The following is a 25,564-nucleotide window of genomic DNA, read 5'->3' as shown; positions in this document are numbered from 1 at the left end:
AGCTCTTTTACAGTTTTATTGCTGTTCCATGCAGTTTGATTTCTTTGAATAAAGAAGTTCAACTTCAGCACTCTTACTTCAACTCTATTTCAGTTATGCGTGCTGAACAAGGCTTAGAAACCAAGTATCTAAAATCAAATACATATTTTATACTACATCTCCCATATCCTGACAATTTTAAGCTTTGAAAAAGCGATTTGGCTTACAATTTATACTGGAGCATTTTCATGTAATCTAGGGGTCAGATGCAACAGAACACAGGTCAGGTAAAGAGTGGAAACAGGTTATGTTTGAAATAAAAAAGTTTATTGAAGACATGAAAACAGCTCCTTGATAGACCAACAACATTTCCAGAACACCAAGATACAATGCATTTTTTCCATTGTTAGAATACAAAAAAGTCACAATCCTTCAACTCTCTAGGCATGGAATGAGTTTATGGATCAACACATGTTACACTTCAAACACCAAGAAATTAGGTGGGCTTGAAAGTCAGTATAATTAATAGCATGTAAGTTAGGTCACCACAACCCCTGTGGAACACTTGTCATTACTAAGCAATAACACAAGTCAGGGAAGAGCTTAGTGTCAAAACAATGGATCCATAAGCTTTAAGGAGCTCAGACAATGAAATCATATGGTAATTGCATTTCTTTCTACATCCAGCTGATGAGTTCCAAAGCCTGTTTAAGCTTCTGCTTCAGAACAAAACAAAGAAAAAAAACACTTTAGAACTTACAAAGGCCAGTTCAATTTTAAACACACACTTTATTCACTTCAAATTTACATAATCTGTGCAAGAGACATGTGCAATGGAAGGACAAAGAACAAGACGTCGAAGTGGACAGCACTGTTCCAGATGCATGCTGTTATACTGCTTTCCGATGGTATTCAGGGGGGGCTACTTCATAGTCACTGGCACTGAACAGCGTGGAAGCATTCTTCGCTAAGTACCTACGAAAGACAAACATACAAGTGTAGAACTTAAAATACTTCGCTGTCCAGGTCAATATCTCAAGACTTCCGCTTTATTGTCCCGAACTAATGCATTAGACTGGGACTTAGAAAAGCTGGATCTGAGAGGGGCAGTAGATAGGATTTCAGCAGTGTGACACGTCACACCTATCAGGAATTAAACTCAATATTTTATGGGATGTTCAAAAGAATAAGGGGTAAGGACAGACTTTCAACAACGTATGCTGGAATCCAATTCCAAACAAACAAATTGGACTGTACAGGTTGAACCTTTCTAGCTAGGGATGTTAAAATTAGATTAATCAACTAATTGAATAGTCAATGGAATTTCTGTCAGCTATTCAATGAGTTGATAAGGGTGCTTCCACTTTGAAATGTAGCAAGAGCCCACCCAGCTGTTGCTACATCAAAGGCAGAAGTGACACATGGCGCTCCGCCTTTGAAATGTACAAGAGCCCCAAAGACTGAAATGCCACATGGAGCCTGGGGCCAGCGGGGACTCTTGTACATGTCAAAGGTGGAATGCTGGTGCTGCACCTCTGCCCCCTCCCACGGAGCTGGAGGGCGGGTGAGGGGGAGAAGGGGGTGTGGGTGACTGGCTTTTAAGCCAGCTCCCCCCTCCCCCAAGCACCCTCTCCTCTCCCCCCATTTGCTGCCTCTGATAGAGGCAGCAGAGGGGCGAAGCGACTAGTCTACTATCCAATAAGCTTTTGCTTATTGAATAGGCAACTAGTTGATTAGTCATTTACATCCCTATTTGTAGCCTAGCACCCTCAGGACCTGACTGGTTCCAAAGCAGAGAATTTGCCAAACCACGGGAGATCAATATTGTCTAGCAGCATTACCAACACTTCTGCTGCTTGCTGGGCTGTTAGAAGACACTGAGGAGTAAATTAGAGCTAAACAACTACACAGAATCCTGAGAGCCAGGACTGGGGGTTGTAAACAAACTTTATGGGACTGCAGGAAACTTAGCCACACCCATGAAAAGTAGACACCCGGCTAACTGAAATCATTCCAGACGACGGATGTTTCTGGACCAGAGAGTTCTGGATGAGAGAGATGTAACCTGTAGTCAAGGATTGCCACAAGACCTCCAACAGGCAGAAATACAGTAAGAATTAGGGAAGATTCAGCTTCTTATTAAACTTTGCCTTCTCTGGATGTCTGGCAGTCGGTCATTCGAACAAGTTGGTGAAAGGCAGCCTGCTATTTTGTACAATTTTGGGTCTTAACAGATGCTAGGTGAAGCTCTAACACCCAAGCCAGAAGAGCAGCCAGTACATATGGCCTTCTGCAAAGTGACAATCTCAGGCCCCTCTGGTAGGGCAAAATCATGTTTCCTCCTTAATCACTTTTCCATTTTAAAATGGGATATTCTGAAGGCTCTGTCTATATGCCCCCCACGCCTGCAAGAATCACTAATTTAATCATCCACTGCCCTTCATTTAACAACACATTTTGAAACATTATACATTAGCTGAGCACAACTTCTGGATTAGCCTGTCTTCCACCTAGGACATTAAATCCACTTTCTAGTCTTCATAACCGTGTTATAGAAATAATTGCTCTACTGGAGGAATAAAGTGGCAAAAAGACACAAGCGGGTAACTAGCACAGAGAATAAGCAGCCTCTGGAGTATTAAGGCCAAGTAAGTTCCAACATTAAGTATTTAATTTGCCTACAGGACGGACAGTGCTTGGTATTTCCCTCCCACTGGAAAGGGAGACAACTGTGCATGTGCATTTACTGGGGACTATAAGTATAGATGCGGCGACTGGATAGTTAGCCATGCATCCTTAGCTCGAAAGCATAATCCATTACTAGAGAAGGGCCTCTTACATTTGAGAGCTGCAGAGGAGTCCTTCCTACTTTGAAACTTAAATCAGATTTTACGTTTCTAAAATGGAGACACCTCTGATTTCTTAGAATAGTCAGTGCCTCCAATAACCGTACATGAACATCCATCTCCATTACAGCAAATGGACTTTCCACTTTTAGATCTCACATCTAAGTCCCATAGTAAGATACAGAGTAAAGCTTCTAAAAGCACCTAGCAGACTTAGGCTCAAGGCACTTAAAGTGCTACTGAAACAAAAGTGAGACTTAGACTTGATCTGCAATTGATGTCTTGAACGTATTTAAGGAAAGGCAGATCCATGAGTTCCAAACCATATCAAGGAACAAATGGCTTGAACTTTGCCTTTCAATGAACTGAAAGATGGCCCCATAGCTCAGCTATTTGACTGGTACTAACACCCAGCTTTGCCACAAATCGTGCAGCTTTGGATAAATCATTTAATCTTTGACCTATTCCCCATCTGCAAAATGAGGATAATGCTCCTCTTCCCCCACCTTTATCTGAACTACCTATCTGGATAGTCTCCGCCGTAGAGAAAGAGAAAGAGAGAGAGTGTGTGGAATCGGGTGCCATTCTTGGCTGGGGCCTCTATACACTGAAGTAAAAATACAAATTTTCCACAGCTTCAAAGGTAATAATAGGGGATAGATTTTCAAACTCCTGATAGAGCTGCAGTTTGCAGCAGCGCAGGCAAGAACAGAAATTAACCTTTTTCCACACAAATGGTTTCTTGTTGATGTCTTTGCTTTTAAGCTGCAGTGCTGAAGAACATTACTACATAAGAACATAAGAATGGCCATGCTGGGTCAGTATCCTGTCTGCCAACAGTGGCCAGCACCAGGTGCCCCAGAGGGGGTGGACCGAAGACAATGGTCAAGCAAATTGTCTCCTACCATCCTTCTCCAGCCTCTGACAGACAGAGGCCAGGGGCACCATTCCTTACCCCCAGGCTAATAGCCTTTTATGGACCTAACCTCCATGAATTTATTTAGCTCTTTTTTAAACTGTTATAGTCCTAGCCTTCAGAGCCTCCTCTGGCAAGGAGTTCCACAGGTTGACTGTGCGCTTTGTGAAGAACCACCTTCTTTTATTAGTTTTAAACCTGCTACCCATTAATTTCATTTGGTGTCCTCTAGTTCTTCTATTATGGGAACAAGTAAATAACTTTTCTCTATTCACCCTCTCCACACCACTCACGATTTTATATACCTCTATTATATCCCCCCTCAGTCTCCTCTTTTCTAAGCTGAAAAGTCCCAGTCTCTTTAGCCTCTCCTCATATGGGACCCGTTCCAAACCCCTCATCATTTTAGATGCTCTTTTCTGAACCTTTTCTAATCCCAAAATATCTCTTCTGAGGTGAGGAGACCACATCTGTACGCAGTATTCAAGATGTGGCGTACTATACTTTTACACAGGGACAGTAAGATATTCTGTGTCTTATTTTCTATCCCTTTAATAATTCCTAGCATCCTATTTGCTTTTGACTGTCGCTGCACACTGCATGGACGTTTTCAGAGAACTATCCATGATAACTCCAAGATCGCTTTCCTGATAAGTTGTAGCTAAATTAGCCCGTCATATTGTACGTATAGGTGGAGTTATTTTTCCCGATGTGCATTACTTTACACTTATCCACTTTAAATTTCATTTGCCATTTTGTTGCCCAATCACTCCGTTTGATGAGATTTTTGAACTTCTTCAGTCTGCTTTGGTCTTGACTATATTGTACAGTTTAGTATTGTCTGCAAACTTTGCCACCTCACTGCTTACCCATTTCTCTAGATCGTTTATGAATAAGTTGAATAGGATTGGTCCCAGGACTAACCCTTGGGGTACACCACTGGTTACACCTCTCCATTCTGAAAATTTAGCATTTATTCCTACCCTTTGATTCCTGTCTTTTAGCCAGTTCTCAATCCAAGAAAGGACCTTCCCTCTTATCCCATGACAACCTAATTTACACAAGAGCCTTTGGTGAGGGACCTTGTCAAAGGCTTTCTGGAAATCTAAGTACACTATATCTACTGGATCCCCCTTGTCCGCATGTTTGTTAACCCCTTCAAAGAACTCTAATAGATTAGTAAGACATGATTTCCCTTTACAGAAACCATGTTGACTTTTGCCCAACAAATTATGTTCTTCTACGTGTCTGAATTTTATTCTTTACTATAGTTTCAACTAATTTGCCCAGTACTGATGTTAGGCTTACTGGTCTGTAATTGCTAGGGTTGCCTGTAGAGCCCTTTTTAAACATTGGCGTTGTTAGCAGTCTTCCAGTCCTTGGGTACAGAAGCTGATTTAAAGGATAGGTTACAAACCACAGGTAATAGTGCCGCAATTTCACATTTGAGTTCTTTCAGAGCCCTGGGGTGAATGCCATCTGGGCCCGGTGACTTGTTACGGTTAAGTTTTTCAATTTGTTCCAAAACCTCCTCTAATGACACTTCAATCCGGGACAGTTGCTCAGATTCATCACCCACAAAGGACAGTGCAGGTCTGGTAATCTCCCTATGCGTGAGTAATGACAGAAAAATAACTGCAAAAGCCACACGTTTCATCTGTGATGCGCCTCCAAAGGAAATACACACTTCTCCATAATGAGGAACAATTCTGTGGTGTGTCATGACACCAAGTTCCAAAGCAATTTCTCATGCAAGACCTCTCCCATCAAGGCTGCGTTTCTACAGAGCTATGACACACCGCAACATTAACCAACCAATCTTTTTTTAGATTGTTTAATTACTACTGAAAAATGTAAGCTGCTTTGAGTAAATATAGGTCTTGAAACTTGAAAACTCAAACAAATGACACATCAGCACAATAGCCTGTAATACCAATTATGCACAAGTGAAAACCACTACAAATCTGCAAGAAAGGATTTCAATAAATCAAACTGCTTTCTGTGGATTAGTGTTGCAGATTAATTTGGGCTGCCAAAATGATAATCAAAATATCATTAAAAAAACAACAGTCGAAGCGTGAAGGCCACAGTCCCATAAACAAACACATATAACATTAAGCATATAAAACAGGGATTTTGCAGGATCAGGGCTTCAGTGCTTTTAAAAAACTTTAACACAAACAAGGAGTGCTGAACTTACTTCAAGAAATCATGTAAATAGTTTAACAGCAAAGCCAGGCTCTTCTCATCAAGAGGAGTGTAGGCAAGCATTGCTCCGATTCGTACTGTTTCAAGAAATGAATACATTGCCACAATTATGGAAGCATATATTTGACACGGTTATTCGCCATAACTTTAATAAGTTTCATTGCACAAGAGTACAAGTCCAAGATCTGTACGACCTGATCACCAACTGCAGACCCCATTCTTACCCACAAAGTTTGCCTCCAAATCGTGTTTTGGAAACTTCCATTCTGAGTAGGTGATCTGTGGTTCTGGACACTTCATATAAATGACCAAAGGATAGAGCCGAGTCATTTGTTTACATTTTACTCTGATTCACCATCTTATTCCAATTATTAACAGCACAGAAAAGGCAGAGCACTCGAACCATGTGTTCCTCCTTACAGCAGAACCAAGAGGTCATACTTACCAAATAATCGTAGTAGGTGTGGTGCACCATAGACTTGTGACATAGGCGCATCAGGATGATCTGCTAAGATTTCAGCATACTGTGGTCTCTCAAACTTGTACAGCAGTTGAGTTCCCAACATTACATTGAAGTACTCTTTTATTCCAGCAACAACTTCATTAACAGCATACTCCCTGGCACACAAAAGAAATGTGAAATATTTTTTAAATTAAAAAAACAAAAAAACCCCAAACAAATAAAACCGCAGGGTTGTGGCTGACTGGGGCAGGTGTGCACTCGACTTTTAGAACTTCGGGAGAGCCAATATTCATAAGAGATGGCTCAGAGAAACCAATGCCTATTTCTAGTGGTTCCGATTATTCAAAATGAGTTATTCTGGCTCTACATGAAGACATGCTGCAAGCCAACTTAGTTCTAAGTAGTAGAGAGTAAGAGCAAAAATAAAAACTGTCTTCCCACCTCAAATGCTTGGCTAAAGCAGCCCATTCAAAGCAAGGTGAAAAGGCAATTGCTGAAAGTCTTGTCAATTCTACGCCACACACATTACCTTCAGCAATGACTGGTGACCAAATTAGTCAGAGGTGGGGTTTGACGACTCAAGTAGTACTACGCTTCATAGTGGAAAAAGCCAACAGTCATTCAAGCAGCTGAACTGCAACCTCTCTAGCGGCACTTTTCCAAACCATAAAACATATGGGTCCACAAGCCTTCCACTTCATTACAGATTTTGGAGCAATTAAGGGTCTGCCCTAGATCCATACTAGGCCCCCAGCTTTAGAAGAGTCTCTTGAAGGAATCCCTTCAATGCACCAGACACCAAAGGCTCCCCTTCACGGTAGACCATCACCCCGAGTCTCAACTTCAGCACTCCTGCTTTACACCATCAGCTATATCCTGCAAGTGCAACGGAGACTCTGCTGGGACGTGTACGCTCTTCCAGGGTTACCCAACCTCACCCAGTAGTTACAGCACTCCACCAGCCTTTTCAAAACAGTGGGACCTAGTCTGCTGCAAGGCAGTACAGGCCATCCTTAGGTTAGCACAGAGAAATAAGGATTAAAGCACAGACCATTGTGGTCAGCCAAGCTGCAGTGAACTCCATTTTCAAGGGAGGAAGGGGGTGTGACGACGCAGTCGGGGTTCCCCCGATCCTGCACCCCCAGAGCAGCAAGAACAGACTCCGCCAGCAGCAGAATAGCGAGGTTCTATTGCTCCTCCAGGATACTGCACAGCATAGATGTGGTGTGTTTACAGGATTCGGGGCCAGGGTGTTTCAGACCCCTTGGGTTAGGGGTCCATCACCCCAGCCTCAGCCCCAGCAACCTCAGTCTGTCTCCCTCATGGTTCCAGCCCCAGACTGAAGCTTCCACCAGCGCACACTTCCTTTGTCCCATTGCTTCTCTTAACCGGGAGAACCGGTTTGGCCACTGTCCTGAGGCCCCTCTTGCTGGGCCATGCTGGCAGACAACCACCAGTGGGAGTCCTCCACAGCCCACCGCCCCAGCACAGCAACCAGCAAGGTACTGACACTGCACCACAAGGGGTTTCTATCGGACCTCCCGAGTCCGTTCCCAGTGAGAGAAAAAGCTCCCAAACTTCTATCAGAACTCACCCTCCACACCCCCCTCGGTCTTCTATTCTCCAGTGGGGTTTTTCCTAAGCTAGGAAATCCAGGAGTTACAGGTGTGCGCATTGTCTCTATGGCCCCCTTGTTGACCAGGGTTGCTTTCAACCACTTATTTAACGATTCTTCATTCCACCCAGAGAGGTGACACACGCGCCTCCTTCTGTCCCTCAGTCTGCCCTGAGAGAATTTAGCCCTCCTTTGCGTCCTGGGCAGCCATGCAGACTTGAGTAGGAAACAGAGGCACATAGACTATTACCAACAACTCCCTATGGTCATACAGCTGAGCCTTCTGTACAAGAGAGTCAAATGCTGCATCTCTCCTAATAGGAGGGATACTTAGTCCTTATCTCTATCAGGAAATTCAGGGCTGAAATTACTGCTTTTTGCCTTAGCAAAGAACATAAGGCCTTCCCATCGAAGGATAGCAATTGGGGGAAATGCTGTGCACTGCATAGGCGTAACGAAGGGAGAGAGATGGACCATCCTAAGAAGAAATTCTTTTTCACTCAAGGTCTGGATTTCCACAGGGTTCATTCACCATAGCTAATCCATTAAACCAAGTGATTCTCCAGACAGTTTGCAAGACGTCTGATGGAATACCCCAACCAGAGGTCAAGACAAATCAGGAGCAGGATGGAAGACATGGCATAAGTCAGGGTTTCTTCCTCATCTGAACACTAGTCAAAGAGAAGGTTGAAGAAAGAAAGGGGTTTTCAGAAAAGACAGCAAGAGCAATTAGGGACATGGAAGACTCTTATGTGAGACTGAGGAACTGACTGCTTATCTCTGAAAGCAGAGACAAGAGGGACCGTGACAGAAGTATACCCACTGAAAGGCACATGAGAGACTGGGAGCTTCCATTTTCCCTGCCTCAAAAAATAAAACATTTGAAACTGAAAGATGGCAAATTCAAACTGATGAAAGGAAACACACTCGTGCCATTTAGAGAGACTGGAATCCATTGCCCCATGACATAACGGAGACCAACAACAGGACCGAAACAGGGATTGGACCATTCACTTGGAACACACGCACACTCCACATTCTAGCACTTAATGTCAACCACAAAACCTGTCAGGTCTTAACCCAATCTTTATTAGTGGTTACAGTAAGAGCTTTACAGGGGGTACACAATCTCCTATCTGCACAGTGCAGAGTTTCTTGTACCTTCCTCTAAGTCTAAAGCATCCGGTACTGGCCACTGCGGGAGACAGGTTACTAGACTAGAAGGACCCCTCTTTTAACCCCTAGGTTTCTATTTCTAGAGGCGTCACAGGAGAGTTTATTTCAATGGACATTAGATCAGGCCTTGGATCGGGCAGGAGCCCTTACAGCAGGGGTGGGGGACCTCAGGCCTGGGGGCCAGATGCAGCCCCTGACTTGCCTTGATCTGACCTGAGGCTCAGCATTGAGGAGCATGCACTGGCAATCCAGCTCCCCCCCCCACCCCACACACACTCAGGGCTGGAGCACACAGTCTACTAGCCTGGGCCCCCCTAGGCTCTAGTGTGTGAGAGGAATGTGGGGAGGGTCTTTCTCCTTCTCAGTCAGGAGCGTCTCACTTGTGTGCTTCCCCAACTGATTTTTCTGTGGGTCAGCAGCCTCTGACCCAAAAAAGGGTCCCCATCCCTGCCTTACAGGATGCACACCGGAGGGTAAGATGCTGTGCAGCTCCTTAGAAGGGCGGGCTTTCCCATGTACCTCAGTGCCCAAGAGCACTTTCTCACGGCCAGCCCTAAAAAAAAATCCACTAGAAGAGAAGTTAAAACAATTACAATTTCTGAGTGCTTAAATTTGTGGTGAGAAAGGTAGGGTCCGCAGGAAACTTAAGCAAACATATGGGGGCAAAGCTAAACTACATATGGGAAACAGGCTGGCATAAGGGAAACCGTAAGCAACTTTAGCTATACATAGAGCCCCTCACACTAACCACTGATTATATATAAAGTAACGCAAGCCTAATTTTCAAAAGCGTCAATCTTTTACATCTATCAAGAGAAGAAGAGAGAAACAAGTAGGCACATTTATACTGGTCTTTTCAAAGAAGCTCAAGGAATCAGACTTCTCTGAAAATTCTAGCCTGACATTTTGGAAGCACAGAGGTTTACTTATTTATTCAGGTTCAATTCTTGAAGTTACATTTGTATTTTTAACCATTTCTGTGGCCGTTGTGAGATTGGGAGAGGTTTGGCTGAAATGGTGAAATCCAGGTTTTATTTCTGCCTCCATTTTAATTGTAACCATCACAGTTACCTTCACTTTGTCCTGCAACCTTCATTTGGGGATTAGAACGGCCCCCTTTTGTGCTAGGGACTGGTCACATTGGGAATGACTATAATTGAGGAGTCAGAGGATCATCAGCTGATTAACACTGCTGAAACAATGGGTTAGCAGCCAGGAGATGCAAGTGCCGTGATTCGACACAAATCCGAAGAGATGAGGCTGGAACTCCTTGGCTGACACATACCTGGAGATTGGCAGTCTGAACACCTGACCGCAGAGGAGACACTTTAAGGATGGGTCTGAGGGGAAAACCATCTACCCTCAGGTGCCAGAAGACCAAGATGGAAAGAGGAAGGCAGCAAGGATAGTTTACCTTAAGGATACTGAACAAACCCAAAGCTGACAAGAGCAGGGAGATCAAGACAGGTGGATTACTCTCAGGAGTTTGCTGTTTGCCAAAGGTCTGTAATACTCTAGTGCTGTTCCACAGAAAAAGTCTGTGGTAAAGACATTCCTATGCTAACCTGTGCCCAGAATTGAGCTCCATATACAAGGAAGTGGTGCCCATCCAGAAAGGGCGACCAGGACATGCTGTAACAGTCAACAGCAGAGACACTTCAATGGCTAAGACAGGTCTTTTAAAATGCCAATACTTACTTGTTGTCAGTGTTGCCACGTGATTTCTTGTAGCTTGCGTAATCCTCTAAAATGGAGTCAACGTTCTTCTTGGCAGGAAGATAAAAGAGCTATGAAAAAAAGGAATAAAGAGATGAACAGCCTCACCTGCAAAATGTGTGTGTCTGCGTACTGGTTTTAAAGTACTGACAGATATGACAAGGGCCTTGTTGAAAAGAATGTTTCTACAATATTCCATCATTAAGAGAATTTGTAACGAGGTTTTTACACTAAGTCATAAGTCTGTCAATCATTCTGACCAGGAAGGTATGCTATTACAGCTAACTGTTCCCACCATGTTCGCCCCTTCTCGTGTTACGTTATAGGCTTTTCAAAAGTCATCTTTTGCCATTTAAGCAGAGCTCCTCAGAATCTCTAGTGTGCAGCAATGAATTCTAGAGCACCAGCAAACAAACAATTCCCTACGAGATCTAGCTGCTACAAGTAGAAATTACAGAACTCCTCCCATCTAGAGAGCTCCCTCATTTCTCATTCACTTTCTGCCAGGATCTGCTTGCTGTCAGTTTGCATGCCTGCAGGAGGAATGTCTAGCTAAAGAGTGAATCATATGACTGTACCAGAGCACAGAGAAGTTGATTGTTATTCCTATGCGTATGCCATTAAGGATTTTAGTTTCTACGTTTAACACTATACATAGGCCATAATTAAACTATGTGTTAGATATGTTCTCTTTTTCACTTCTGAAACACAAAGATGGTCTACGTCAGTACCAGATTTTAGATAACCAAGCCTAGTGGTTAGCACAGTCAGTTTTGCTTTCCTGCATGTTTGGAATCCAAAACAAGGCTTTTTGCTAGATTGATTAAGCTTAGCTAAACTCTGCTTTTCCTGCACCCGTAATAAGGTAAAATGCAATTCTCTCCAATTTAAAACCTTAATGCCCAGACTTAAGGAGACTCCAGGTGTACTCCAGAAAACATGCAGCTCTGCAGAACATCTACCACAGGTGAGCTATGGGAAGAAACCAGCTGGCATTTACAAGCCGGTCAAATAAGCCTTGAGTACGTACAATGCCAAGAAAACCTTGAAAAATAGACCACACATTCCCCCAGTTGGAAGGAGCAGGAGTCCCCAACCATCGATTGTAGTCCGCATAAATGCGTATAGGTAAAGGATAATTTTCACAATGTAAGGGTTACCTGTTTTTGCCTGGTGATCAAATCCCAGTCATCAACAAGCCATGGTTTCAGCTCTTCTGGAATTTTTACCTTTACTTCAACTCTGTTCATAAATGTTTCTTCCTGAAGAATCAAGACAACAGATGTTATCTTTCTTCGGTCATCTTCCGCTTCCAAAATGTAGTCACTAATGCAACTGCAATGGCTATTTCAAAATCTTATGATGTGAAAGACAGTTCAATTCTTGCTGAATTTTACTATACATTTCACCTTCTAGACAGAGATATTCCCATAGCAGCACCTGAAGATATTAACCTTACATAACTAATACCTTTTGCACTTGGAATATTACTTTTCTTTTGTTACACTAATTCTAGCAACAGCCAGACTGCATCAGACCAAAAGTCCAGCTAGCCCAGTGTCCTGTCTTCCAACAGCAGCCAGTGCCAAGTGCCCCAGAGGGAACAAACAGAGCAAGTAATTATCAAGTGATTCACCCCATCGCCCATTCCCAGATTCTGGCAAACAGAGGCTAGGGACACCATTCCTACCCATTCTGGCTAATAGCCACTGATGAACCTAACCTCCATGAATTTATCTAGCTCTTTTTAAAACCCTATTATAGCCTTGGCCTTCACAATAGCCCCTGGCAAGGAGTTCCACAGGTTGATACTGTACTGCATGAAGAAAAACTTCCTTTGTTTTAAACTAGCTACCTATTAATTGCATATGATATGACCCCTAGTTCATGCATTATGGGAACGAGTAAATAACTCTTCCTTATTTACTTTCTCCATACCAGTCATTATTTTATAGATCTTCATCATACCCCGCCCCCCCGCCCTTAATCATCTCTTTTCCAAGGTAAAAGTCTCAGTTTTATTTCTCTCTCCTCATATGGCAGCTGTTCCAGACCTCTAATCATTTTTGTTGTCCTTTTCTGAACTTTTTCCAGTGGAAAGATATCTTTTTTGATATGAGGCAACCACATCCGCATGCTATTCAAGATGTTGGCATAACATGGATTTATAGAGGCAATAAGATTCTCTGTCTTATTCACGGTCTCTTTTTAAAATTATTCCTAATATTCCATTTGCTTTTTTGACTGCTGCTGAACATTGAGTGGAAGATCGCTCTCGAGTAGCTATAGCTAATTTATTCCCCATCATTTTGGACATACAGTCGGGATTATGTATTCCAATATATATTACTTTGTATTTATCGCTGAATTGAATTTGCCATTGTGTTGTCCAGGCACTAGTTTTGAAAGATCCTTTTGAAGCTTTTCACAATTTGCTTTGGGCTTAACTACCTTGAGCAGTTTAGTATCATCTGCACACCCTTGCCACCTCACTGATTACCCCTTTCTCCAGATCATTTATGAATATGTTGATAAGAACGAGTCCTGGTACAAAACCCTGCGAGACCCCACTAGTTACCGCTCTCCACTCTGAAAACTGACCATTTCTTATTACCCTTTGTTTCCTGTCTTTTAACCAGTTACCAATCCATGAGAGGATCTTCTCTCATCCCATGACAGATTATTTTCCTTAAGAGCCATTGATAAGGTCCCTCAGCAGAGGCTTTCTGGAAATCTAAGTACACTATCTCCACTGGAAGAACTTAAACAACAAATAGTCCTGCAGCACCTTAGACTAACAAAAATGCAGATGGTATCTTGAGCTTTCATGGGCACAACCCACTTCTTCAGATACACTGGATCCCCCTTGTCCACACACTTGTTGACCCCTGCAAAGAACTATTCGATTGGCCAGGCATGACTTCCGTTACAGAAATCATGTTGACTTTTCTCCAAATTATCTATAGGTCTGCCAATTCTGCTCTTTACTATAGTTTCAACCAATTTGCCTGTTGCTGATGTTAGACTTACCGGCCTGTAATTACCAGGATCACCTATAGAGCCCTTTTTAAACATTGGCATCACATTAAATCATCTTCTGTACCAAATGACTGGAAGATAGCTAAAGGATGGAATCCCCATCTCTGGAGATATTTAAGAGCAGGTTAGATAAATGTCTATCAGGGATGGTCTAGACAGTATTTGGTTCTGCCATGAGGGCAGGGGACTGGACTCGATGACTCTCGAGGTCCCTTCCAGTCCTAGTATTCTATGATTCTATAAGCCAGTTAGTGTGAAACTGCAAAACTATTGAGGTCTTTCAGAAGTCTTGGGTGAATGCCATCTGGTCCTGGTGACTTGTTACTGTTAAGTTTATCCATTTGTTCTAAAGCCTCCTCTAAAGACACCTCAATTTGGAACAATTCCTCAAATCTGTCACCTATAAGAATGGCTTACTTCAGATGGCTCCCCGTAAGCTGTGAAATGTCCCTGCTCTGCCCAGGCAGAGGTGCAGTTCTGTGGGCTGTCTCCACCCGCGGGCACCACCTTGCAACTCAGCGGCTACGTCCACACTGCAGGATTCTTGTGCAAAAACTTGGAGTGTCTACACTGCTCGCGCATTCTTGCACAAGTAAATGTACAGTAAAGCATCGGAACAGAGGGCTTCTTGCACACGAGTTATTCCTCTCCCCATGAGGAATAAGCCGTCGTGCACAAGAGCTCTTGCGCAAGAAAGCAATGAGGATGGGCAACAGAGGTTTCTTGCGCAAGAGAGGATCCACACTGCCATGAACGCTTTTGTGCAAAAGCACATGACAGTGTAGACATGCTCTTGCACACGAAGCCTGCAGTGTAGACGTAGTCAGCATGCTGGGTGGGGCAGGGTAGCACAGAGCCCGTCTGGCCTTTACTCCAACTAGGAGCAGCAGGGACATTCACAGCCAGGGAGCCTGACAGCACTGTGCCAATTGGACTATGCCAGTTTAGAGCTTTCTGGTTGGAACAGAGATGACCACCACAGCTTTTACTCTGTACACGTATATTACACACAGACCAGGTTTGCGTAAATCTCTTTCTAAATCAACTGCTGTTGGTGAACATGAGTGATAAGTTTTTACACACGCAGATTTCTGCTACTTAATCACATTACATTAGTACACATACGTTCAATGCTGGCCACAGGTAATATGCCAAAAAGTGATGGATAAAACATTCCCAGCTGCCCGGATCACTGAGCAGATCTTCAAGGTACCAGAGAACTCTCCCACCCAAGAGCTGACATTTGCCAGAAACATCTACCTTACCTGTTGCGTAAAAAATCGTAACCGTACCCCTTGTTTGGAACACCCTTAAACTTAGCTCTTGCTTAAATTTGTCATACATTTGTGACCAAGAAGATAAAGAAGTTCAAAGCTGCAGACTTCGACAGGAACTTGTAAAAACACACACAGTAACCCAAGACTGAATGGTTTACATTTCAATCTGTTGCAGGTAAAATGCAGAGTTAGAGCACAGTTAAAATACATACACTTTCAACGGTGGGATCTACTCGAGCCCTTTTCTTCCTAGGTGGCTGGGGAGTCTCGCTTGTACTGCTGCCTTCCCCAATTCCAGGAGCTACGTATACAAAAGCCACTATTATTTTGTTTGCAGATGCTTTTGATCTCTACATTAACAAGAATATCCTTATGGACATTTTCACTAACTGACTAGTTTGGCTTATACACAGATCTCTCAAACCGCTGAAGCATTCATTATTTTCAATCTAAAAATTGTTTCCTCACCTGCAAACATCCCCTGCATACACAACTTGGGCACAAAGTTTATAGGTCACAATGCAAAAGATCAGTGTTCTCTCAACTTTTTTTTTTTTTATAAAAATAAAGTACCCCTTTAAGTACCTCAAATATATGCAGGGCTCGACAAACCGCTGTTTCTACTTGCCACAGGCGAGTAGATTTCAGCCGGTCGCTCCATGCGCCCCATTCTCCGGCGTTGCGCATATGCGCAGTGCCGGTCTGGCAAGTAGCTCTTGCCGCAGTTTTTCGAGGGGGATTGTGTGTGTGTGTGTCCCTAGTACCTACAGTTTTCAGACAATTTTTTTTCCCCTATCATTGCAACACATTTGTTTAAATCACTTAATTGTAGCCAGGCAGGCGATTAAAGTTTTGGGTGTAAAAAGTACAAAAAATAATAAACCGTTGTGAAACTTAAAACAAAAATTCAGTTCTCCAAATTTCAATGGTGCTGACGTACCCTCCCAGACTTCTCTCAAGTACCCCTAAGGGTACCTGTACCACTGGTTGAGAAACACTGTAATAGGTGTTCTATTGTGGACCTACTCTTACACTGTCACTTCTCCACTGTCTTACAACTGTGCGCACAACATTCCACGCTGAACAAGAGTACCTGACACATGGGTAATCCGAGAAAGAAGGATTCTACTACAGAACTGCTGCATGCAAAGCACTTTGCCTTGTCTAATTTGTAAGCAGTCCTGCCCATGACAGACATTTCCATTTCTTTTTTAATGCTTCCACCTTAAAATTTCATCTTAGACTTTATGCTGTTATTTCATAAACTTGCTGGGCTGACTGTCAACCAGTAAATTATCCTAGTCCCATTGAAATTAGAACTACAGCCATTTACATACGATGAGGATTTGTCCCAGTAGATCTTCTATTACGGACTGAATAAATTTATGAATAAAAATAGGCTTACTTTTCTGTTTGTTCTTTTTTGTTTTCCTGCAAAAAGGAAAAGAAAAGACAAGACATTATTTCAAGTCTTAAAATACCTTGAGTAATAAATCTTAATCCAAGGGGACGCCTATACACAAAATTGTCTAAAAAAAAGTAGCAAAACGTCAGTCAGTAGCATCCTGAGCCAGTAAGCCCAGGACAATGGAGAGAAGCCCACCAACCCACTTGAGTATAGCAAGAAGGAACTAATAAAATAAATAAAGGCACCGACGGGCTAACTAAGACACCATTATTTGCTGTCTCCTATATCAAAGGTACAACCAATGAAGTTAAATGGCAACAAGTCTAACCTGATAAAAGCTAATGGTCGCATGCTCTTGGCAGCATACATAATCCTATGCCAGCACCTCCGGTCCACTCTTGCCCAATCCCCCCTTGCCAGACACCCTGCCCCCAGCCTGCTCCTGCCCCCTCCTCTGCTCCTGCTCTCTTCCCCCTGGTCAGACACCCTCCCCCTCTCCCCTGGCTAGACACCTAGCCCCAGAAGGTGGTGGGATGGCAAGCATAGTGAGAAGGGGGCACAGCCCCCTAGCTTCCATTTAATAGAACATTTACAAGACTATTTTGACCGGAATAGCAGCATATAAATAGACTAAAAATAACAATCTCCACCTGTATACACACACAGTGCGCGACTGACTTATGGAATTATCTGACACAAGATAGAGGCCAAGAACTATTAGTATCCAAAAGACGTACTGACTTCCATGTCACTAATATCTAAAATGCTCTGCAGAGGTGATACTTCAGAGTTACCCAAACAGGCACGTTCTCTAGGATAAATAAGATTTTTAATCAGCTAGTTTCAGTATTTCTGGTATTGCCTCTCATAAGCTCAGTGCTGTGAAAGGAACACAGCTTGAGCAGGAGGTTTACAAACTAGTTACACCTCAATCTAACCGTAGATAAAACAGCATGTTTTAGTACTATGGCCACAGATGCAGAGGAGGAGGAGAAATTTAAGTGGCAAAGTCAGAATGATCAAGTTGTATGAAGCTAGCATGGACTTCCTTTCGCATAATGATTTGCGAGAACACTTCACCACCAATCACGCCACCACAGATAGGCTATGTCTACACTGGCGGGTTGTTGCGCCAGAAGTATGCAAATGAGGCTAAGCGTGGAATACCACCGAGCCTCATTTGCATACCTAATGGGCTGCCATTTTTGCAGAAGAGGCTCTTGCACTAGAAGGAGCTGTCTACGCTGCCCCTTTTTGTGCAAGAAAAACCCTCTTGTGCAATGCCACTACGCTGATTGTTTTCAGGAATAACAGCATTGCGCCAGAGGGTTTTTCTTGCACAAGAAGGGGCAGTGTAGACAGCTCCTCCTAGCGCAAGAGCCTCTTCTGCAAAAATGGCGGTTCATTAGGTATGCAAATGAGGCTCAGCAATACTCCACACTTAGCCTCATTTGCATACTTCTGGTGCAACAACCCGCCAGTGTAGACATAGCCTTTTTGTTCCACACTTGCCCTATTCCATGTACCTTTTCATTGCTCTAATCTAATGGCAATTCTTTGGACCGTTCTCTAAACCCTTTAGACTGGACAGCAGCTCTTCATATTTTTGTGCTCAATACAGAACTTTGGAGAGAAATCATTGCTACAAGCACCTAGAGAACCTAAGTTGGGTACAGTTTAAATGAAAACTTCAACTATTTCAGCTGCATTTCTGAATCATGTAACTCATGCCTCAAATTCCACACACGCACCCAAAATCACATACAAGCACAATCGTCTTCAGACAGCTTTTATATTGTTACCCGATTTGCCCGTTACTTTGGGGCATGCTCATTTATTAGGATTACTCTATGGGGGAGGAGGGGATAATTCTAGTAGTGTGCTGCTTATGTTACTTGCATTCTCATATGGAACTTTATTTCTCCCTTCTGCCAGTTCCCTGCAGGATAGCTCCATTGGGAGGATCTAGGCTCCCTAGGGCCAAGTTCTTCCCACCCTAGAATCAGATGAACACACCCACTCACACCAACTATCACAGCATGTCTGAAGGGGCTGGTTAATCAGCACGCTGAAGCTGACCCCATGTCTGTCCCTGGACTCAGCAGGCTGGTTGCACAGCAATGCCAAGCTGTGCCCCTCATGTGCCCTTGGGCTGAGTTTAAACAGCACTTTGAGATGCTTCCTTCATATGACCCCCAGTTCAGCACCCCCCCCCCCCCATTTCCACCTTCAGAGGCAGTAGCACAGGGCAGCAGGCGGGAGCCCATCCGTGAGGCAAGCCGGTTGCTTGCCTACCGCCATGCGCTGCTGCCTTGCATACAGAGGCAGCAACCCCTGTCCGTGGGGAGTCTGAGCTATCCGCACCAGCTACTTCCTTCCCCCTCCCCACTGCGTCTGTAGGAGGCAGCAAGGGGGCCGGCCCACAAGACTGTTCAAGGGCGTATTCTAAAGTTGCTTTGTTTAGGCTAGATACTAGAAACTGATCATTCCTGGCTACGAGTGGGGTTCCTTCTGGGGAGTCCATAGTGCAGTTGGGCAGTTTCAGTATTTGGGATACCAAGAGGATTACTAAAATTGGTCTGACATACCGATCTGGGCCTGTGCAGGTATGAATTCATCCGTATGTGGTACAGAGATTTCCCATCAGGCAGTGCTTTTCGTGTCCCAGAGTTCAGTGCCATTCCTGCTTTGGAATCTCGTTCTTCATTTTTTATGGTAATGGAAAGGTCAGTCCCATCTCTGCATGGGAACAAGGCCTGGGGTGTTTCCTTAATCCTAGCACCTGTGTGACTACCCTGCCTTTTCATTGCTTTTTGTATTGGCACTGGTTCAAGCAGAGGCTAGGGGGAGGGAGCATCCCCACTAATTATTATGGCTTGGCTCCCCAGGAACAGTAACTAAATGCATCTGCTAGGCCTGGTCACTGGTTCAAACTTTCTGGACACAGGCTTAAATAAGACCTTATGCACAGTTCCATCACAAATACTTGCCTGTCGTCTTCAAGGGCAGCGTTCTAGTATTAATACCAGGATTTAGGCCAGATCATTTTTATTGGGTCACGCAAGCCTAGTCTGTCATAGCTGCTTGGGTCATGTTCTTTGTAAAGTTAGGAACAACAAATAGAATTCCATACACTAAACCATGGGGTTGAGATAGTTCCATACTGTGTGTAAAAAACCCAGGGCAGCTTCTGAACTGACCCTGTATGTGACCAGGCACTAGCTGAGTAACAGGACAAGCTGTGTCAGCACACAACTGGCAGATGTTAGGGAAGAAGGCATAATAAGACTATGAGGTGCATAAAATATATCCAAGTGTTTTGCAGATGTCTGGGGGGGCGGGAAGGGGGTAAAGGCAATTCAACACTTCACTTCCCACAGAAATGCAGCCACAAACAGGCTGGGGGGGAATAGGGGGTCATTCTCTCTGTGCCAGTACTCCGCCTGTGTGGGGAGAATACCCACGACTACAAATGAAACAGAAACAGGTTGAATGTATTCTAACCAGAACACAAACACACCAACTAAAAGTAGAGGCCAAGGGGGATCTTTCTAATACATAAAAGAACCGGAGCTCTTGGGATAATTAAACAAGATAAACTGAAGTACTTTAAGAACCACTGCAATTTGTCAGAAGAAATAACCCTCCTAGGTCTGGTGCTGTTCTTTTTTTGCACTATTAATATATACAGTATACAGTGAACCCTCATTTATCGCGGTAGATAGGTTCCAAACCCGACCGCGATAGTTGAAAATCCGCGAAGTAGGGACACCATATTTAACATGTATACAGCGAGCCCTCGCTACTTCGCGGTTCGACCATCGCGGATTCACGTATATACATAATGTAATGAAAAAAGTCCGCGAAGTCGTGAATCCGCGATGGTCGAACCGCGAAGTAGCGAGGGCTCACTGTAATGCAGATGCCTTGTGCTCTCCCATCTCTTTTGAGATTGCTAAATTTCAAAGCTATTGCTCTGTATTAGGTTGCAGTGACTGCTTACAAAGTGTAATGAACAGAGCCAGTGCATCAGGGAACTACTAAAGAAAAAGCATGACACCCAAGACCTCCTACAGAGATAGTTCACTCTAACCTAGCAAAGGTTAGCTTTTTAAAAAGCAACTGTTTCAGTTTTCTGTGACAGCCAGTCTTTTGAAATATTCATATATACTGTATAAAAGCTACAGTAATTCTTGTTATAGATAGTAAATGAAACAAGACACCTTAGTAAAAGGTTTATTATGAATAGAAAAAACTGTTTTGTGCCTTCAGCTATAGAGTAACAGGTTTAATGTCACTGATGAAGTAGCATGGAATGGCAGTGTCCAATTCGACATTTGCTCAGCATCTTTCATCCTGAAATATCCCAAAGTATTTTTCAAACTCCATATATATGCTAAACTTCACTACACTGAAATGCAAGCCACCAAACCTGAACAAGGCCGCTGTTTAAAAGCAGTACAATAAGTGAACTTCACTGTCACCAAAAGACTGAAAGGAAAATGCCATTTTAGTGACCATCCAGAAAGTTGGAGAGTCTTTTAGTGATGTTTGGTTTTCAACTGAAGTCAGTGTTTTAAGATTCAGTTTTAATGGGAATGTTCTATTTTTATCTAGCACTGGGCAAAAACGTTTGAACGGCTCCTATCTTCTAGAACTAAACTAAGTCTTGATAACAGAAAGATATCAAAGTAAGGTTTCATTTTCAAACACTCACATTAAAAGTGTTTCACTTCACAACCTCATGCTGTGCTCCCACCCTGCCACTGGAACAAATTATACCATATGGCAATAAGATGACTTGCCAGCCACTCAAAACCCAGAAATGCCAGCTTTCAAACAACTTGAAGCATACACACCAAGAACTGCTTCCGAGCATGTGAGCTTTCAGAACAAAGAACGGATACATGACCAAAGCGCTCTGTTAAAAGGCAGTCCAAGTTGAATTTATTAGTATACAAGTTCTTGCTGTAGCATTAGGTGATGCCATGAAAGTTAAAAATAACTTCACATCCTAGGGAACTGAGTTCCATTATACATGCAGCTTTATCTCATTTTGCCACAAGCGGACACCTGAAACATACACGTTTCAAAGGATGGGTGGAGCCAAAGCCTGAATGTTCTATCAAAGGGACGAAAAAAATGCAAACAAATTCCAATTCCCAGCTTACTAAAGTTGTTAAGGCAGTCGCCTTGGTAGCACTTCCGGCCAGAGCCCCAGCAAATCATGTGATTTATGAAGACCCACAAGATTTTCATTTCCTGATTTCGGACAGGTTAGCGGCTGGCTTTTGTGTTCCGATTCCCTAAAAAGTACAGCATGTGTTTCCACAGATCCCAAAGCACTGGCTGCCTTTTGACTGCAAGGGAGGTATTATAAGTGAAAATGTTTGTAGATAAGTCAGCCACGCCAGGAGGGCAGAACACATGAAGAGTCCAGCAACAGTAGCCAGAAGCCTGCAATTTTGCAGAGAAAAGTAGAGAAGTTTATCTCTAGAAAACATCAAGCCTGTGGCTCTTGATAGCCAACCATGCTTGTATGACATTCCTCCCATGAGAAAGCAGCAGCATCATAAAAAAATCTGTACTATTAATACAACTTGCACATTACAAATCATTTTATTTGGTTAAAAATTACTGTATGCCCTGAGCATGCTTTCCAATATTTAAACTATAGCACAGCACAGTATAAGTAATTTGGATGTTCCCAAATCCATAGTTACATGAGACTCAAACCTTACATTCACAACACCATCTATGAGCAAAAGCCAGAACTTGGCCCTACAGATGTCATAAGACTTTTGTCATTGATCTCAGTGAGACTAGGACTTCACCTTTTGGTAGACGGGTAGCAGACAGACTAGCCTTCTAAAAATCACCAGTTTCTAACAAAAATAAATCAATGGAAGCCTTAAAAGTTAAGTGTCTGCAATTCCTTTTTAAATGGATGCACTGAAATCTCACTGAGGAGTGCATGTCGCACAGGACTGTACACTTTCAATTGGCACTATGCCCATGTTTTGAAGTAGGTAAGAGCTAAAAGTCTGTATGGGCAAAGTAAAGAGAATTTTAAGAAGCAGCTGCACTTGATGGAGATGTTGTCAAAGTAAGAGTTACTTCCACAGTTGTTACTTATGTGTTATCACCAGCACCGTACATTACTGCGACTTAAGACTTTAAGAGCTTATAAAAGAAATCTACAAAAGAAAGGAAGTTTGGATTTCAGGATGAGAATCCTGGTGTGACAATCCATCCTTAACTCACCGCGTCGATATTGTAGGGGTCTCCAAACAGCAAACAGTATGCGCTCCATCTCGTCTGAAAAATCTAGGCACAATGGGGGTTGAGTTAAGGACAGAGTGTCAGACCTGATAGTTAGCCTTTAAGAGAGTCTATTGAAGCTTCAAAATGTACCTCTTAGAGGATGTTAAACACCTTCTGCATCCCTGGAGGAGGATACACATTTATACTATTATTTTCTTTCTAAGATTGTTTAGGACACTGAAGAGTCAAATTTGTTTCTTTTTTAATTAAAAATGTGTCTTTTTATATTACAGGCATCCTCCAAGGATGCTATAGAAGGTAAATTCTGAGGCCTAACTAATTTACAGTGGTACCCCTTTAAAAATGTGGTTAGATCAATTTCTCTCCCTCCCAACTAACCACACTATGTATCTGCAAAGCCCCTTCTTTTTTCAAATGCCAGGGACGGCTTCTTTAGAAGAAAAAACCCTTAGTCTAGTCGTGCCATTGGAGAGGATCTATTTGCAATCTTCACTTTCTGGCTTAAGTGGTCTGAGGCCCAGCGCTCTGCAAATATCTGCCACACAGTCCCAGGTGCCCTGCTGGGATATTGTTCAAGTGACTTCCCTTCCTCAGGCTCAGTCAGGAGGCGAGGACAGGATGAGTTTCTGCTGGTAAAGGCAGCAGTGGTACATCCATGCTGCTAACTGAGGAGGAAGCACCAATGGTTCTGGCGTAAGTGAAAGAGTCAGAGAAGCAAGTTCAGTGCAAGAGGCACATGGGACCGTATGATAAAGGTACCTTTAATACCATAAGATGAATGCTTGTATAAAACACCACCTCCCTCCCCCAACATCTTCCCTTCCCACAGATTCCACTTAATGATCTGAAGATGCATCATTAAAGAAGTGTTCAGCACCCAGACGTGAGACGCATATCAGGAAGGGGCAGGAAGTGAGGTAGCCCACTTACAATGAGCGTCCCAGTTACTATGGGACACCAACAACCCCAGTTTCTGTTCTAGTGGCAACAGGGGAAGACACACCCCTATTTGCAAATGCTGTTTCAACTGGGAAGTACAAGGAGGGCTTGAAAGGAGAGTTTTCAATTATGCAGTAAGACTGAGCCTCTGTCAGAGAAGAGCCCACTCCGGAGTGGTGTTTCTGGTGTGCCCTTATAATTAAAGGTGACAGGGTTATGGTAGCAGCTTTGAATTAGTTTATTTTGAGAGAGAGTTAAATCTTTAGGGGTTCAACTGGGACTGCTCACATGAGTAAGGCTAACAGGACCTGGGACCTACAGTCACCATTGGGGGGTGTTACATGCCACACATATTAGGTGGAAAAAAGTCAGAACTTGATACATCAAGGCTTTTGAGATTATGCATGAGAACAGTCGCCATTACCCTGTTATGGTCACAGCAACACAGAAGCACAACTGTACTCGTAACCAGCTTTAATGTCCTTAGAAACGAGTGCGCTTGGCCAGGGGTGGGCAAAGTGGCTTCTGTGGGCCGGATCCGGCCTGCTAAGCCAATGGATCCGCTCTCCCACCCCCAGGCCAATTGAGACCTGGGGACAGGGGAGTATGCATGAAGCCTCCTCCCCACCGGGGTGCACAGCATCAGAGGGAATCGGCTGTTTTAGAACAGCTGGCAATTCTCTCTAGGCATCAGGATGGGGGGCAAAGACTTCACCACTCTAACCCCCATGCCAATCAGGGTCTGTGGGTGGGGGCGCACAAGAAGTCTCCTGGCCCCATGCCTTCCACAGCAGCTCAGGGCTATTTCAGAAATTTGTGGCATGTCCCCCTTTTTCAAATTATTGCCCACCCCTGCTCTAGGCTCTCCAATAGAAACTAGCTCCTGTCAGTTCAAGTCTATTACTCTACCTTTTAATGGCATGACACTAAAAGGTGTCTCCATAAAAACTTTTGAAGTCCAAATATGAGTGTGATTTGTCTCCTATTTCATAATACTAAAAAAAATAGCCACCAGCAAAAGAATGCTACAGTGCCTAAAAGAGATTTGAAGTTACCACCAAATGCCTTTTTTAAAGGTAATGGGTCAAAATTTAGCCAGCCATCTCTTGACTAAGACCGAAAAGCAGAGCAAGCTAGGAGCATATATTTTGAACACTATTATTTAGCACTGAACCCACCTGGAAAAATTAAGCAAACCCTCTAGCTTCTGAAATAAAATATTCAGTCATACATGGTGGATTTGAGTCTTGCTGATTCATTCCAACATTAAGTCACTGGATGTAACTGAATCTAGGTAAGGCCACAAGCCTAGTCACTGAACCCTACGAATGGGACTGAAGGTCTGTTGATTACGTGTGAAAATACATTTGTCTTCTAACGAATACTTGGTATGGGTCTCTTAAGCTTACCATTTTAACATGCAAAGCCATTTTGTTTTAAGACCCAGACATACTTGCATTACGTTTGTCCAAACAGAACAGTTTCAAAAAGATGCAACAAATACTTGTGGTAAATAGGCTAGTGTTTCATGAATGGCAGAATATTACAAAGTTTTATTTGCCTCCTACAGAGTGTTTTAATAAACTGCATGAAGACAATATGACATTTATTCTTCAGAGCTACATCTCTGTGCTCAAAGATTCTATCGCTGTTTGAGTAAGTCTAGACTTGCTTTCACTTTCAAAAGAGGATATGCG

At 43.3% G+C, this 25,564-nt stretch overlaps 1 protein-coding gene across 6 annotated transcripts in view; it reads right to left on the bottom strand.

Moving 5' to 3' along the window:
- Positions 1-284: 284 nt before the first annotated feature.
- The window catches only part of MORF4L1 (mortality factor 4 like 1), a 41,781-nt gene continuing 16,501 nt past the window's right edge, over positions 285-25,564 (bottom strand). For 4 of the 6 annotated variants that reach the window (XM_075896807.1, XM_075896805.1, XM_075896806.1 and 1 more), the window contains 8 exons: positions 22,908-22,970; positions 16,641-16,666; positions 15,448-15,536; positions 12,080-12,181; positions 10,902-10,990; positions 6,395-6,567; positions 5,942-6,026; positions 285-954 (listed from right to left, as the gene is read on the bottom strand). In XM_075896807.1, the coding sequence (XP_075752922.1) occupies positions 870-954; positions 5,942-6,026; positions 6,395-6,567; positions 10,902-10,990; positions 12,080-12,181; positions 15,448-15,536; positions 16,641-16,666; positions 22,908-22,970 (712 nt within the window). In that variant the 3' untranslated portion in view covers positions 285-869. The remainder of the gene's footprint in view (positions 955-5,941; positions 6,027-6,394; positions 6,568-10,901; positions 10,991-12,079; positions 12,182-15,447; positions 15,537-16,640; positions 16,667-22,907; positions 22,971-25,564) is intronic. The other 2 variants (XM_075896809.1, XM_075896810.1) reach the window with 1 other exon arrangement.

This window comes from Pelodiscus sinensis, chromosome 14 (genome assembly GCF_049634645.1).
Source record: "Pelodiscus sinensis isolate JC-2024 chromosome 14, ASM4963464v1, whole genome shotgun sequence".
NCBI lineage: Eukaryota > Metazoa > Chordata > Testudines > Trionychidae > Pelodiscus > Pelodiscus sinensis.
Note: the sequence above shows the minus strand (reverse complement) of the source record. Positions and strands in the feature narration are given on the sequence as shown.